Source organism: Gadus morhua, chromosome 9 (genome assembly GCF_902167405.1).
Source record: "Gadus morhua chromosome 9, gadMor3.0, whole genome shotgun sequence".
NCBI classification, from domain to species: domain Eukaryota; kingdom Metazoa; phylum Chordata; class Actinopteri; order Gadiformes; family Gadidae; genus Gadus; species Gadus morhua.
In genome coordinates, this window is record NC_044056.1 from 13,237,023 (window position 1) to 13,254,768 (window position 17,746).

The 17,746-nt window shown below is 45.1% G+C and overlaps 1 protein-coding gene across 1 annotated transcript; it reads left to right on the forward strand.

Annotated features, from left to right (window-relative positions):
- Positions 1-788: 788 nt before the first annotated feature.
- On the forward strand, positions 789-17,523 carry rpgrip1l (RPGRIP1 like). Its single transcript, XM_030366474.1, has 26 exons — positions 789-1,029; positions 1,141-1,236; positions 1,602-1,746; positions 2,109-2,437; positions 2,695-2,794; positions 3,045-3,188; positions 3,703-3,808; positions 4,331-4,477; positions 5,437-5,510; positions 5,630-5,769; positions 7,144-7,250; positions 7,347-7,397; positions 7,701-7,883; positions 8,155-8,272; positions 8,578-9,039; positions 9,843-9,985; positions 10,470-10,803; positions 11,578-11,891; positions 12,143-12,232; positions 12,670-12,726; positions 13,002-13,152; positions 14,002-14,099; positions 14,452-14,638; positions 15,527-15,611; positions 15,848-15,984; positions 16,720-17,523. The coding sequence occupies exons 2-26, from the start codon at positions 1,149-1,151 to the stop codon at positions 16,854-16,856; spliced, it is 3,927 nt and encodes a 1,308-aa protein (XP_030222334.1). The 5' UTR covers positions 789-1,029; positions 1,141-1,148; the 3' UTR covers positions 16,857-17,523.
- The last annotated feature ends 223 nt before the right edge of the window (positions 17,524-17,746 follow it).

Below are 17,746 nucleotides of genomic sequence, written 5' to 3' on the forward strand. Positions count from 1 at the left end.
ATGAGTGTTTGCCGAGATGTATCTGCTGATTTCCTTCAAAGTGATCACATATGTCTATCAGGCAACGCAGATTTATTTATCAATCACCATTCAAACACAAGGTATTTCATAGTGCTTTACAGAGAAAGAAGTCACACTTTAAAACATTAAAGAGACAATCTTCCACAGATAATAATAAAGGGGGGACGGCATTTCATCTCACTTGTATTTCGGTACAGCAGACTTAATATGAATTTGGACAGCATACTTTGGATTCATCTAAAGTGATGTAGGTCATCAAATTTGTATAGGAAAAATGTATGCATACCTAGACAGACTCTATTTGATACAATCACACATCTAGATTGACCTTTTCATAATTACCGGTATTAGTGTTGTGTCTCCACCTGATGGTCATTAAGGAGGTTACAACAACAAGAACAACAACAACAACTCTAGTCTACTCTTTGTTGAGACATACCCTCATACAGAAAATTAACTGTTGTGCCCCAGTTTGAAGAAATATATGTATATATCATATTTTCATTCATTCATGCATGTAAGGAGCAGATGTCAGTAATCTCACAGGGGTGACTCTTACGAACGAGACCAATTATTTCAAGCCATGAATGAATTAGATATATATATATAAATAGATATATAAAAAGTACACCATACTAATACAGTGCATGTATTTATAAAAAGATATATAATTTACCGTTACCCCCAACACGTTTTACTCTATTTAACCACCAATTATAAATTATAAGTGCGGTGATCATCAGCAAGAACTACATATCCCACAATCCCCGCTTCTTGTTTGAGTCCGGAAGCACGTTGTTTACTAGCAACCGTCGCTGAGGACCAAAATAGTTGCTAAGGAGCGTAGCTTGTCTTTTTGAAATGATAAAACATATGTGTTCGACATTTAATTAATGAATGACTACTCGTGACGTGTCTTACTCAACGGTGCATTCGTTATGAAACTTATATGACCATGTTTCACGGGAACGTGTGGAGGGTTCAAAGGCGGCATTGCTAGCATTAACGGTAACACTTGGACGGCGGGGCGTGTTTGAAACGATGCTGAAAGACTCAATCAATGTGCATTCTACATGTCAAACCTTCACTGAATTGACATTCAATGTTCGATTCGGTCAGGAGGAAACATGTCTACATTTGCTGACGAGACTGCTGCTGATATGCCCGTGAAGGATATTACCGTAACCCTCTCTCACTTTGCACCTGGGCCCCAAGGTACGCACACCAACATGTTTTTGTGACATTGGAATATGGATGTAATAGAATAAACCTACTAACTGCAATGAAAATTTGCCTGTGGTAATAGTCCTGCCACCCCTAGTCCAATGCAAGACTGTGATTGAATGAGAATGCAAGTCACTGCCTTGATATCTGAACAGATATTTAGATATGGATGTACCTAGAATTAATATATGTATAGCTAGGTGGTCTTATATATTCTGCATTAAAAATGCAATACAAAATGGGCAGATATTCACTTGTTTTAAGAAGCGTTCTATCATGTGAATACATAAACATGTTTGTATGAAATCGAATGAATGGTACACATGTATTTCCATGTATTATTTTATCTTTGCCAGACACCTCCTCGGGCCAAAATGGTAGAGCGCGTCAGGATATTGCTCGGGTGTCGAGGGAGGAGCTGGAGGATAGGTACCTGCGCCTCCATGATGAGAACCTGCTCCTCAAACAGAACAATAACACCCAGGAGGACAAGATCAAAAGGTCTCAATAATCACTGTTCTCATAAAACACGACATGGATATTGATGTTAATGTTCTCCCAATCCCATAATTACATGATGGACAAGGATGTGTCTTTTGAGAACATTTTAATTTCTTAATTTCTTACGATTTGAACCGTAACCATCTACAACAGACATCTACATACTTGTATATAAACCAGACAATTCGCAAACAGATCTTTAGGATTTGTGTATTTGTCCATCAGAACCGATAACCTCTTCTGCTTAATTGTGCGCTCCGCAAATGAGCTAGAAAGCGAATCCCTCGGTTTCCAAGCCAGAGAGAGTTTGGGCCTCGATGTGTTTGTTTGTATTGTAATAGACCACTCTGTTCCCTGGTCAGGCTGGCCACCAAGCTGGTGAAGCTGGTGAAGGACCGCCGTCGGCTGGAGCAGCTGGTGACGGGCGCGGGCGCGGGGGGGAACGGGTCCCGCCCCGCGGCCCGCGCGCGCGACGTGGAGATGGAGGAGGTGATGGAGGAGCTGCACGAGAAGGTCAGGGGGCTGCAGCTGGAGAACGAGAGGCTGAAGCAGCGGCTCCTGGTGGCCAAGCAGCAGGTGCAGGGGCAGAGCAGGAAGCCGAGCCCCTACGGCCGCGTCCAGTCCCGCGTCGACACGGGCCGCAGGAGGGCCAGGGAGGACTCCCCCAGCCCCTCTCGGCTGCACCAGAGAGGTGAGGCCCCAGGCCGGAGCTATGGAGATTGGTACCTCTACCCCTATGGTTGTCTTGTCCGACATATGTCTTGTATTTGAAGGTTGAGAAATGGTATATATATAACTATATATATATAACCCAGGTACTTGCCTTTACTGTACGTGTGTGTGTGTGTGTGTGTGTGTGTGTGTGTGTGTGTGTGTGTGTGTGTGTGTGTGTGTGTGTGTGTGTGTGTGTGTGTGTGTGTGTGTGCGCGGCGCACGCGTGTCCTGCAGGTACGAGGAGTGTGGAGGAAGGTGGCAGACCTCCAACGGGCATGCTTCCCCGCTACGGACACTCCCTGCTGGAGGAGGCAAGGGCAGAGATCAGAAACCTGTATGTATTGACGTCGCCATTACACCACTACCATAATGTCAGTTCCAATACGGCATCACCATGACATCATTGCCATTAAGTCAGTACCATCACATCACAACCATTGCTTCATTGCAATGACATCAGTTGAGGCACAACGGCGGTTGAGTGATCCTTTACACTTACGGAAGTGCATCACGTCTGATCTGTTTGAAGTCGGCCCCCTACTGGCAGATCCAGCGTGACTCATGGCTGTGCGTTGCGCCCCCAGGGAGAACGTGCTGGAGAGCCAGCGGGGCCAGCTGGAGGAGCTGGAGAGAGACTCCGACCTCCTCAGGGAGCAGCTGAGGAGGAAGGAGGCGGAGCACCACGAGGCCCTGCTTGAGCTCCGACAGCACCACACGGACGGACAGAGGTCTTCCATACACCGGACACCACAGGATACATTAGGGACCCGTTCATGCACATTAGTCAATGCAGTAATGATCAACAGTATATAGCATTAGCATTGTGGTTAGGGTTAGGATCTTTTATGTGGTTTAGTTCTTGTTAGTTTAAGTTAATTTGGTTAGGCTTAGTAGAAAAGGGTTAACCCTAACCCAATAAAGTTAGTAAACATAAACGCATTAGGAAGTGATAACTAGACCATTTGTTAACCGTTAATTAACTGTTAGTTAATGCTTATTACCGCATTTACATATATTTATGCTTCATTAATGTGCCCTTACTGTACTAAGGTCAAAGCTCAAGGACTGCACTCTCTTTGGTGAAACTCATAAGAAAATGTTTTAACATATATTAAATATACAAAATGTAAATGATTGCAATGATGATAAAAAAATGATTGATTTCTGGGTGCAGGCCCTGAGCACTTCATAATGGTCATGTATGTTGAGTGTTTACGTCTGAACCTGTGTGTCCCTGTGCAGGTCCACGGTCAGCAGTAACGTGGCCATGATCCGTCTGCAGAAACAGCTTGCTGAGCGGGCCAGTGCTCTCACCGTGCTGGAGGGCAGGTTCCTCCAGCTGCAGGAGGTCAGAGATACACCAAATAGTCCTTCTGTCTGTTGTTAACATTATATATTTGTTTGGCAGGAGGATAGTAAAACCTTTTGGATGTATTTAATTATTTAAAAACTTTGGATTGGCAAATGTTGTCCCTGCAGTCACATTTAAAGTTGAACAAAACAAACATTTAATGTTTGCAGTTGGTTTCATAGCAGGTCAAAGATTGATCCTGGTCCTTAAGTTTTAAAAATGTAGGATACGCCTGTTACCTGTTACTGTTGTTTTGGGTTACCAGGTAATCCCCCCCTCCCAACCTTGACTGTATGTGGAATGGTAAGAGCAAAGAGCAAAGGATTAACAGCAATATAGCCTCACCCTTAAATTAAAAAAAGTTTTTACCGTCGGTGAGAACACGTTTCTGAAACCCGTTCCTGAGAATATGTGAGAACAAGATAGTGCGGTTGGGACTAGCTCAAACAGGGGGGAGTAAACCAGGGTACGGGTGAGTAGGTCCTGAATCATGTGTGTGAATGCTGCTGCTGCTCCTAGGGGCAGAAGGCCATGAAGGCCAGCCACCAGGCTCTGATGGACAAGGTGGAGGAGGTGACGGGCCAGCTGAAGCAGGAGAGGCAGAAGAGTCTGGGACTGGAGAACCAGCTGCACAGCATGAACTTCTCTCAGATCAGAACTGAGGAGGTGACTGTATGCCCACGGCACACGCCATCAAGAGTGATTCTAACCCATCCACACGCTCCACATCGTCATCACCGGACAGCGCAGGCAAAACGGTTTGAATTGACATGAATAATGTCTCTTAATAAACCTGATAAACCTCCAGAGGTTGATGCCAGACATGCACTGTGCAATCAATCCAAAGCATTGGCCATTTTGTAGAAATTCTCTGACAAGGTCGCATAGATGTGTCCACCGTCCTGAACTATCCTTAAGGACGCACAAAAAAAATGACAAAAAAGAAAAAAGACAGACCAATACAAATTTAAAGATTTCTCGCGTATATCTTTTTTATATTGGTAAAAAACATTTTAGTTTCTACGCTGCAATCAATAAATCTCTTTTTGGCACATGGAAACAAAAACCAATACTCAATGGCATCAAAGGCCGACACTGTACTGGCTCCTTCCACGTTGCTTAAACAAAACGATAACGCCGTGGAAACGGGCTTGTAACTCTGTTCTCACGACAGAAATGTAAGGCATGCTAGGAAGCGTTTCACACCCGTCAAGTCACATGTGGTTTTCTGTCTTATACGATCCATTAAAACGCCATCCGATTCACTTACATTTTTGATACTGAGCCAAAAATGCTGTGTATGCCCAGTCTTAAAAATGTTTTACAAAGACACAGGACTTGCTCAATGGAAGCATTCACACAACAGACCAAATAGTATGTCTAGTCAGTAACACAAAACCTGTGAAAAGAAGAGGCTTGTGTTTCAGAAAAGATTTTAATTGCTGTGTACCACATGTATTCTACATTTTTATCTTGCGGAAGATTAAGCAGCATTACGGAATCAGGATGGGCTAAAAAAGATAGGGTGATAAAAAGGTCATGAACTGTTTGTTATTTTGAATCCTTGTGTGATCAAGCGTCTCCATATTTATCTGTGTTATAAATGTTTGAATGTCTGTGTTCAGTTCCACGTTCGGATCAGCGATCTGGAGAAGGAGAGGGACCTGCTGAAGGACAACTGTGACAAACTGGTCAACAGGTGAGCTGCCCACGGTACGATGACGACCTTCATCGTCCTCAGTGTTTCATCATCATCATCATCCTTATCATAGTTGGGGTCCAACTGTAAAAGTTGTGTGTGTTTGTGGTTGCGCGCAGTGCATTGGATGTATCCCAGGAGCAGAAGTGGCGCTTACAGGAGCAGCAATTGCGAGTTCAGATCGGACAGCTAGAGACGGCGCTGAAGGCCGACCTCACAGACAAGAACCAAATCCTGGACAAGATCAAGGACGAGAGAGGTAGGTGGAGAGCTATGGGCCAAGGGTAGACCACTAGAGGGGAAGGAGAGGGCTGAGATGGGAAGGCCGAGGGAGACCGCTCTGGATGGTTTCCTCCATTCCTGACATAGAAGGAAAGGAATTACACGATGAGATTGGTACATTATCTTTATATCACAAAGCCATGAATGCTCTGCATTTTGTGTTTGTGTTTTGAACTGAAGTTACATGCGCAGTGTTTCCCCTGTATGCACCTAGCAGCGGTGGTACGCCGCTGCTGAAATATGACCGCCGCTGCTGAAATTCTTTTTTTTTAAAGAGAGCTTGATATTAACGGAGGAACTTCCGCAGATTCTGAGTTTGCGGTTCAATAGATCATCAGTGAAACATCGTTGCGACACAATTGAGTGTAGTGACCCAGGGAACCAGCTACAACATTGTTTTCATCCAAACGAGCCGTCTTTAGCGAGCGGTGAATTGCATTTGCTTCTACGAGCAGTCGGCTTTCAGCCGCGAGCTTAGGGACCGTCTGCAAAGTGCAAAACTGAAAACGACCACAATGGTAAAATTTCAATAGCGTCGCCATTATTGACTCTAGAGCCCCAAAACTTGTTCCATAGAGGCATGGCCTCTTCATCGTCCTACTACAACCTTTAGTTTTGAAAAATTGTTCTCTTATTTTTTAAGATTTTTTATTTAGGAACAATATCAATAGCGTTGCCATTATTGACTCTAGATCCATAAAACGTTTTCCATATGCATGGGCTCTTTATGGTCTTACTGCAACCTTATGTTTTGAAAAATATATCTCTTATTTTTAAGAAATTTATTTTTAGCAAAAATTTCAATATACATTTTTTTTAGCTACATTTTCAGTACCGTCACCATTATTGACTCTAGAGCCCCAAAACTTGTTCAATAGAGGCATGGTCTATTTATGCTCCTACTACAACCTTTGTGATGGGGAGAGGGGAGGGAGTGGGAAGATGCATTGGTTTGAGTCACAGACCTTTTCGATTGTTGTAGTATTTGGGTTATGGGATTTTAATGTATAGGGTGGTTGTTGATATAAAATATTTTTTGTTAAATAAATGTAAATAATGGTTTTAAAGATTATACTTGTAATATGTTCAATCTCTCCTTATTTCCCCTGCTCATTACTGTGCACAAATGTACTGTATGTATGTTGCCAGCAGACGCATAGAAACCTCCCGGCAGGTTGCGTTTTGAAAAAATTGCGCGCGAAAAACATAACATTTCACCTCTGCTGCTGCAACTCAATCCTAGGGGAAACACTGATGCGCGTCTATATAATTCTGTTTTGACTTGCAATCTGGTTTGATTGTCGTCATAGTACAGGTACTAGTCTGTTTTTATTTTATTATTTTCTTTCAGATGTAAATGACAGGTTGACTGAAGAAAAGAAGCGTCTTCAGATCCAGTTCCTGGAGCAGAAGCAGCAGTTGGAGGAACTGAACGAGCGTCTCAAGTTTTACACAAAGGTTCCTCCCACTCCCCAAACACCCTTTCTTCAAGAGACATGAAGTGCCCTCCAGAAGGACCAAAATAACATGTGTCTGTGCGTTGTCATCCTGTAGGAGAGTGAATTAGGTGGGGGCGAACTCTCAGAGGCCCTGATACTCATAAGGGTAAGCAACCTTTTTGAGATGTAATCTCTCGAATGCCTACGTAAATGGAGGCATGAAGATATTTATAGGGAAATATTGAGTTATGTGTACCCTACATTAGAACTTAAACCTAAGTTGACAGAAATATTCTCAGTTTGAATCCTCAGATCAAACTGTAGTCACTGCACAGTGATAATTGTTAAGATAACGATTAATTAAGATAATCTCTCTTCGGCCAGTAGATGGTGCTGTTCCTTCCTTTTCTGTTTTACACTTTGGTTAGACCACATGTCAAAACACTTGCCTTGCTTCTATTTGTCTCAGGCCCGTAAAGCCCGTCAGAGCGGTGACCTGAGCTTCCTGGAGCAGGTGGAGGAGGAGGAGAGGGGCGGGGGGCCCCAGAGCTCGGTCTGGGACCTGCGGGCCGCACACGCCGAGACCATCCAGGAGCTGGAGAAGACCAGGGGACTGCTGCTCATCCAGAACCAGATCAACAAGGACTACCAGGTACGGCTGACCGTCAGCGGGAGTGGAATCAAAGGAATCGCCAATGTATGCACATCCTGCTTCTGACATTTCCATTTAAAGAATTACAAATCTTCTAGATTATGATAATAACAATGATGTAATACATGGAAGTTCAATAAATTGAAAATGTTCAAAGTTTTATTAAAAGGAGATCCACAAGAAATGCTGCTACTGATAACAAATGCAGAAATTGTAACATGAAATGTTGTGACATGAAATTTCAACAATAAAGTTTGTTGTCCTCCCTCAGGGAGAGCTGGACGCGCTCACGAGGAAGATGGAGAGTGACAAGATGGAATATGAAGTGAGGCTGGAACATTTGGCCAAACTACTGGACGGCAGGGCTGCTAAGGTCAAAAAGCTGGAAGGTAATTGTTTCTGACTTCAGACACATTTTTTTCTTTCTTATACAGGTTTATTTTGGTTCCCAGGGACACCCAGGCTATATAACGTTTGACACGAACATTCTGCTTTGCATGTCTCTTTGATCTCTTATTCTAAAAAACATCTTGAGGCGTCAGCGTGTGCCTGGTTCAACAGGTTTCAAGATTCAAAAGCTTCTTTGAAGAGTTGGCACTTTGACCATGTAACGTACATAATCATGCCTTCCTTAATTTTGTCTCTTATTATATCTCTTAGCACTTTTGGTTTTCCTTCCATTGTCAATCTGTAGTCCAGCTCAAAGACATCGCCTACGGCACCAAACCCTACGTCTTCAAACCCGACGCCGCCGCCGTCGACCCACTCGGGGGCGAGGAACCGGAGGTCCGCCTGGAGCGCGGGGAGAACGTCCTGGAGCTCCACGTGGGGCGCGCCACCCTCTCCTCCTCCGCCCTGGAGTCCCTGGGCGACCGCCGGCAGCCCCCCGCCTTGTTCTGCACCTACGGCTTCTACGACTCGGAGCTGCACGCCACGCCAGTGGTGGACGGCCGCGCCGGGCCCGACTTCAACTTCACCTCGCGCTACGTGGTGCGCATGGACGACTTCTTCATGGAGTACCTCCACACGTCCTCGCTGAGCGTGGAGCTGCACCGGGCCGAGGGGCTGGCCTTCAGGACGCTGGCTGTCGGGACGCTGCGGCTGCGGCAGCTGGTGGAAGAGGACGGCAAGGCCAGCGGGACGCTGCAGCTGGTCGGTGGGTGGCCCCGGGGCGCAGGGTTAGCTACAGCTAGCTACAGTGTGAGCTACAGTGTTATCTACAGATAGCTACAGTGTTAGCTACAGATGCGCGGATACAGAGGGTTTGATGGATCCTGTAGGAAATAATGTCATTTTAGAGTGCATACGCAAATTAAACTCCCCTGAGTGAACGGAATTAAGCGAGGTTGGAATAGAGGTTCACGTAAAACACATCTGAAGGGTTGTCTGGTTACACAGGAGGAATATATACATTCTGCAACTGTTTTCTTGAACTTCGAGGAGAAAGTAGGCAAATCAAGGCAAGGTTTCAGACATGCCCATCCCCTAACCCCTATCCCCACTGCTTCAGATTTTTTGACAACGGGTGACGTCCGAGCTAAGCCCGTGACTTGACAACACTTCCGCGAGAGATTCAGTCTGGACGACAACCTGTCTCTCGTCAATCTGGATTGAATATTGCGTACAGCAGCTCCAGAGGTGTTTTTCACAATGGTTGTCTACATCCCTCGTACGACCTTTCCTGCCTGTTTGGACGGAGAAAACCTCTATTTTTAAAGAGCAATCTCACAAACGGTTTCCGTTTCAGTCGATTATATCAGTTTTTGCAATTTGAGGAAAGATTCAAAACACTTGTAAACTCTCTCTCTTCTCCCTCTCTCTTTATTTCCCTCCCTCCTCCTCCCTCCCTCTCCCTCCCTCCCTCCCCCTCTCCCTCCCTCCTCCCTCCCTCTCCTTCCCTCCCTCCCTCCCTCCCTCCCTCCCTCCCCCTCCCCCTCTCCCTCCCTCCCCTCTCTGCAGGCGTGTCGGGGGAGGTGCAGTGCTTTGGCTCCCTGGAGTTCTGGATGAGGCTGAAGGTGCCGATGCAGCAGACCCTCCGCCTTTACAGGGAGAGGCTGAGCGCTCTGGGCTACATCAACACCGCCTTGAGAGAGGAAAGACCTGTAGGCAGACACCCTCTTGGCTTCGCTTTTGGCCTATTTGAATGATGAGGTTTAAATAACATTGGAGCTGCATACACCTAGCATACTAACACATGAGGAAATGTTTGGGTGAATCCAACGATCAGTGTTTCCCAGTTTATTTGCTCTGCTGGCATCCAAATCTCCCATCTGGCATCAATAAAGTCGATTCTTATCTTATTTTATCACTGCCGGCATGCTATTGAGAAACGGCATAAAAGAAAATCAACACAGTCAGAATTGAGTAGTACTAGTACTTTCGTACTACTTCATCATCAGGAGGTATAATGCTAACAGACTACACACTATTACATTCTTCTTGGTAGTCTATTCTAAAACATTTTGTTAAAGCTGTTCTCTGGCTACAATGCGTGTGTGTGTGTGTGTGTGTGTGTGTGTGTGTGTGTGTGTGTGTGTGTGTGTGTGTGTGTGTGTGTGTGTGTGTGTGTGTGTGTGTGTGCTCCAGGCGGACCCCCATAGCAGCGTTAACGTCCTGGGGGTCACCGTGCAGCGCTGCAGCGACCTGCCCACCGCGGGGCCCCGGGAGCCCAGCCCCTACGTCTTCTACAAGTTCTACGACTTCCCGTACCGCGACACGCCCGTGGCGCACGACCAGCGTCACCCCGCCTTCGGCCACCACGTGCCCTACTCTGTCGCCATGGACGCCGACCTGGACCGCTACCTGAAGTCGGAGGAGCTGCAGCTGTACGTGCTGGACTACAAGGAGGAGCAGACGGACGCGTACCTGGGCAAGGCCAGGGTGCCCCTTCTGACACTGGGCCATAACAAGGCCATCAGTGGTGAGGATACTGTTGTGATGTGGTGGCCTTCACCTTGTAGCCCTAAGTCTGTGTGTCTGTGTTTTATGTCTGTTTGTCTCTGTTTTATTTCTGTTTGTCTGTGTTTTTATGTCTTTATGTCTGTGTTTTATGTCTGTATGTCTGTGTTTTATGTCTTTATGTCTGTACGTCTGTGTTTTATGTCTTTATATCTGTATGTCTGTGTTATATGTCTGTACGTCTGTGTTTTATGTCTGTATGTCTGTGTTTTATGTCTTTATGTCTGTACGTCTGTGTTTTATGTCTTTATATCTGTATGTCTGTGTTTTATGTCTGTACGTCTGTGTTTTATGTCTGTATGTCTGTGTTTTATGTCTTTATGTCTGTACGTCTGTGTTTTATGTCTTTATATCTGTATGTCTGTGTTTTATGTCTGTACGTCTGTGTTTTATGTCCGTACGTCTGTGTTTTATGTCTGTACGTCTGTGTTTTATGTCTGTATGTCTGTGTTTTATGTCTGTACGTCTGTGTTTTATGTCTGTATGTCTGTGTTTTATGTCTGTATGTCTGTGTTTTATGTCTGTATGTCTGTGTTTTATGTCTGTATGTCTGTGTTTTCTTTCTGCATGACTGTTTTATGTTGCATGTTTGTAAAGCAATTCACACAACAATGTTTTCCACACAAAAGCCGTCGGATGTTTTCAGGACTGTTTAAACAACCAACGTTTTAACCCTCTATTTCCTTTTCTTTGTATTTTTACCGTCCTCACCAAACCGTCTGTTGTCGCCCCTCAGGTGAGTTTGAGCTGAGCAGCCCGTCTGGGACGCCTGCGGGCCACATAGAGGTCACGCTCAGCTGGAAGTTCCCCTACCGCTCCCCACCAGGCTCCACCATGACTGTGGAGCAGGCCACCATGGTCCCCCAAGACACACCTGGCAGACCCACTCCTGAGCTCCAAGGGGAGGAGGAGGTGGAGGAGGTGGAGGAGGTGGTGAAGCAGGAAGATCCGCCTTTGGCAGAAGAGAGGAAGCCTGACGGAGAGGTGGAGGTTAAAGAGAAGGACGCTAAACGGCTCCCTGATCGCCCGGCCCCTGACCACAGCTCAAAGGTAACAGTCATTAAAGGTGCTGTAGGGAAGATTTGAAGCTTGTAAAGGGAGGGAGCTGAACATTGCACAAGAGAGGAAGGTTTTTAATGTATCAACCCTAAAAACTAAGCAATACACTCAAATGAAAGCTCTTTTATGTTACCTACAGCACCTTTTAATGAAGACAAACTCTGTCTGTAATCCCTGTTGGCTGTAACTTTGAAATGCCCATGGTCTGAGAAAGTTGTTTAGCTCAATGTTGCTCTGCTCAGGCTCCGCTGCCCAAACCGAGACAGATTACCCGGATTAAGGAGGTCCCCAAGAAGGTGTCTTTCCTCAACACAGACGAATTCAACCAGCAGGTGACTTATCTTAAGTGTTGGCAACTTGACAGGGTTTTTGCCACTGGGACAATGAGATCTATCTTTGGTAGACAGCCAGGTGACTGGCACTGGCTCGCTGCCAGTAAATATTTACTAGATACACAAAATGTCAAGGTATAATATTGTTGCGTGCGTGCGTGCGTGCGTGTGTGTGTGTGTGTGTGTGTGTGTGTGTGTGTGTGTGTGTGTGTGTGTGTGTGTTGCTTGGGTTGTACTTTCGTGTAATGGTGCACAACAACAGTGCTGACAACATGACGGCTCTATTGCCCCTGGGACAAGGAGACCTAACCTTGATAGACCGACCGGCGCTGGCACTGACTCTCTGCCAGTACATTTTTCCTCGATACGTCAAATGTCAAAGTATACCATTGTCATTGTTAAATATTAGCGATGAACAGTGTGATGTTGCCCAACAGGAGCGGGGCTATCCCCCAGAGAAGAGGGAGAGCTCCAAGCTGCCGCCCATTCAAAAGGTAAGCAAGTAGCCTGGTGAGACTTTCATATTTCATAAAGATAAACAGCTCAGACTATGATCACACAGGGGGCGCTCATTTTATCTTTCTTTAACTGTGGGGAGGGTGAAGTTTTTCTATTGTGTGAATTCAATGAGCAAATGTCCATCTCATTTTAAATTGTGTTTAAAATATGCATATTAAGTAATAAGTATAGTGTTAGAATTTAGATGTAGGCTGATATGATTGTGCGATTGTAAGATCACATGGGAGTTGTACTCTGTTGGGTTTCTCAGGGTGCCTCTGAGGGGACTCCGATACCTCCCAGCAGCACCCACGAGGACGATGAGGAAGAGGTGTCCCAGTTCTCCGAAGGCCAGCTGATCCCAGCGAGCTCCCAGTCCTATTCGGAGGACTCTGAGATGTCAGAGGAAAGCATTGCAGAAGGTAAGAATACATGCAAAACAACTGTCAAGGTATCTCACAGTTCTGTCGATTTTACCGTCTGTTTACGAACCAACTCTATGCTGTTGCTGCATCACGTCTCTAAGCAGCCAGCGACACAAAACCTGCGAGGCACCATTACATCAATGTCAGCCTTAACCGCAAAGCAGTTGAGCCCTTTATAAAATAACTCCAGGCCTTCAAGGTAGATCGATTTTAAAGTAGTTTAAAGTGGGACATGAATAAACCAATGCTGCAGCTCATGTTCTGCTATGGTATCTTCTATCCTTCGTGGTATCCATTACTGTCCAACTGTGGGATAAATTGTGATATTCATGCACTCTCTTCAACTCTGGTTTGTGACGCAAAAGTAGAAGTAATACCCTCGATGTTGAAGTCCATTTTATTTACATTTATTTACAATTTACAATAATTATATAATCATAACAATAATTAATGTTATTGATATAGCACTCGTAACAGTATTCCAAGACTTATTACATTGATTTAAAATACATTGAATTCAAATGAGATCAAGGTACGTTTGGAGGGCTGAATGAGAGGAGTCTGTTTCAGAGTTTACAGATGGAGAAGTAGTTTGGGCGTCATGGAAGGCTGTGGTTGGGAGGGGGGTGGCGCAGGAGAGGGTGAGGCCGCTTATCGGTCTGAGGCTGGTGCCGCCTGTACCTAGGTACTGATTAACCTATGGAGCTCCTACGTAAAGTTTTTATCTCTCTCTCTCTCTCTCTCTCTCTCTCTCTCTCTCTCTCTCTCTCTCTCTCTCTCTCTCTCTCTCTCTCTCTCTCTCTCTCTCTCTCTCTCTCTCTCTCTCTCTCTCTCTCTCTCTCTCAGACATTGAAGGAGCCTCCTCAGTGGTGGGGGGAGGTCAAGGGGACCTCTCTGACAGTGATGACTGTATCGTCCCAGGGCAGAGCTCGGTTGGGACCAAGGTTTGTTAAAGCCAAGAAACGGCTTTCTTTTCTGGGCCCTCTGGCCCGTGGGACTAATAATGACATCACATTATTGGTGAATTGGCTATTCATTATGTCTATACCAAAGCTTTGTTTAAAATTTGTAACAATGTTATAAAGGATAATAATCAATATCTAAACATTGTGGGATACTCTGGTTTAAGCGGAATGAACCACTAGGGAGCCATCATTGGAAAAACAAAAACGGTCGTTGTGAAATCGAAGTTCATTATACAACGTTTTCTCCTTGCATATATACAAATTAAATGTAAGCTCTTTGAAATGCTGAATTTGTCTATTGTCGCTGTGTAATACCTACGCTCACCTCCAGTCCTCCGAGCGCCTGCGTGTGGAGATCGTGTCGGTGAACCTGAAGCCGGAGTCGCGGGCGGCCCACGACCCCAGTGTGGTGCGTCTGTTTGTGGAGTACTCTCTCCTGGACCTGCCCTCCGAGGAGACGCCCCTGTCCCTGCCAAAGCCAGCGCCGGGCCAGAGTGTCCACTACAACTACAGCAATGGTTAGCTATCCCATACACTATCACTGCTTTACGCTCTGGGGACAGGGTATTGGTAAGACAGAGGCTTGCTCCTTTAGACTGAGGCCAGCTCGATTAGACCAAGGCTTGCTCGTTAAGACTGAGGCCGGCTCGTTTAGACCGAGGCTTGCTCGTTTAGACGGAGGCCGGCTCGTTTAGACGGAGGCCGGCTTGTTTAGACTGAGGCCGGCTCGTTTAGACGGAGGCTGGCTCGTTTAGACTGAGGCCGGCTCGTTTTAACAGAGACCGGCTCATTTAGACAGACCGGCTCGTTAAGAAAGAGGGAGACTCGTTAAGAAAGAGGCCGACTCGTTAAGACTGAGGCAGGCTCTCTTTGACTGAGGCCGGCTCGTTTAGACAGAGACCGGCTCGTTTAGACTGAGGCCGGCTCGTTTAGATAGAGGCCGGCTCGTTAAGACTGAGACCGGCTCGTTTAGACTGAGACCGGCTCGTTTAGACTGAGGCCGGCTCGTTTAGACTGAGACCGTCTCATTTACCATGCCTTCATCCCAAAAGCGAAGGCTTGGCGCGAATACATACATTACAGTTTAAATATTTGAACTTTTCCGTGAATTTAGCTTGAAACACTCGCGCAACCTCACCCAAGTTACGCAAGTAGAATATTCGCTTTTGGTCTGAACGCACCTTTAGAAGGAGGCCATGTCAATGTTATGGATTTTAGTTTAGTAGTAGACCGGCTTGCTTAGAACGAGGCCAGGTCGTTTAGATGGAAGCAGGCTTCTTAAGAAGGAGGCCGGCTGGTCTGTAGGGAGGCAGGGGGAAAAGCTGTGTTTCAATTACCCGTCAAGTCCTTCCATCAAAAGATACTTCAACTATATATTTTTTTTCTACCGTATCCTATCTGCACAGTGATACACGTGGACCAAGAGAACAACAGGCCAAGGAGAGAGCTGCTGAGAGGTGTTCTGGAAGGTCGAAACCCTCAGATGGAAAGGTGTGCAGAACCTCATTAAGAATATGACATATCTACCCTTTAGATGTCGGGTAGATATAACTTATAATAACATGACAGACAGAACAATGATGGGGTAGGTAAATAACAAGCTAGCTGTTATTTAAAAAAAAAGTGAAGTGGTTTTCAGAAAACAATCAGAAACCACAATTGTATTTCTAAATAGGTTGTAAGTCAGTTGAGCATGGGATGAATGGTGCGTTTGTGGTTCTGGACAGCATCCGGTTCACGCTGGTGAGCGAGCCCCCGGAGGAGGAGGAGCAGGAGAGGGAATGTGAAGATGTGGGTGTGGCCTATCTCCGGATCCCCGACATACTGGAGAAACAGCAGGACTTGATGGAGAGCAGGCTGAACGGTACACACACACACACACACACACACACACACACACACACACACACACACACACACACACACACACACACACACACACACACACATATATATATATATATATATATATATATATATATATATATATATATATATATATATATATATATACACACACACACAGAGAGAGACAGTTTATCTCTTATATGTTACAATTATATGCTTTACCATTTTATTTATCACGTAAATATTTACTGGCAGTCAATGCCAGTAACCTGGCAGTCTACCAAAGTTAGATCTCTTTGTCCCAGGGGCAAAAATCCAGTCAAGTTGTCAACACTGCCGTTATGCACTGCTAAACGACACTACAACTCAAGCACAAATTTGAATTTGCTGGCTAGAACAGGCAGCAAACACACGCATGCACTCACACACAGCATGCACTCTTTTGAAGTGCAAATAACACCTTTTTTTATTCATATATAGCCGCACAGTTCTATATAATAGAGTTGTACATGATGTTATTCTGTATCATACATTGTTCTACATTATAGATGCATATTTCCTGCCGATAACATGCAATTCTGTACACTTTATATTGTGTGCTTATATGTAGGATGTAGCTACGTTTAGATATGTTTTCTACTTATCGAAGCACTGAAACCCTCTGACCGTATAACGCTGTAGTATAACAACAGTTTCCGCACCTGTGGTCTGTTAACATGAGCGCTGTGGTCCCTGTGGTGGTCTGGTTCAGTGGTGGAGGTTGACGACAGCAGCGTGGTGTTGGGCACTCTGACCGTCTCCGTCGAGGCCCTGGACGCCCTGCGCTCCATCATGGACGACCCCGAACACGACTACACCGCTGTGACCCATCTGCAGGAGGAGACATGACACCCGAAGCCTACTACTACTCCTACTTCTACTACTACTACTACGACTGCTGCTGCAGAAAAATCTTAGAAAACGAACACACACCGTTAACATGCACCAGCCCACTGGAATTGCATTTGATTGCAAAGATAATGAGAACACAATGTGCTAACACTGACTACCCAAACTTGTTCAGAAATGAAGGTTAGCCTTGAAGGCACTCGTTACTTAATGCATTCAATAAAACCGAGCCCCGCCCCAGCACCTTGTTCAGTAAACAATCACAACACTGCTCCGAGCCTGCTATTCTCTGCCTCTGGCCCTTGAGCAGCCAGCCTAGCTTGTCTGAGCTCCAGAGAGCTACTGACCATCTATCAGGCTCAGTATGAGCTGCTCAGTGAGCTGTCGTTTCACTACTAAGAAGGGAATTCATGAGAATGTACTGTTTTTCAACGTCTTGGTTTGATAGAGCTACTTCAAGAATATTGGAAATTGTTGACATTTTTGTGCAAGTTTTATTCATTTAGTGTTTATATTTCTATTAGGTGTTCCACACAGTATTTTTACACTTCAAATAGATTATTTGATGAGCTTGGTTTGCACTCTATATAAAGTATACTTATATAAAGTGTGAAATTACATCCACATAAATTATGTTGATATCATAAATACTTTAATGTAGACCCTGGTGAATTGACTGTTTCTTGAATCAAATCTGCCTGTATGTAGAGACGATTATGATGAGATCATGTCTATTTGATTCGAATTGGATACAAATCATTCATTTGAGCATGACAAACCAAATCTGCGTTAAATTAAACGTTTTTTTATCGGTATTTAGTTGTACCTCCAAGCAGCATTTATATTTAGAATCATAAATTCTAAAACCATGAATATATTTTGAAATGTAA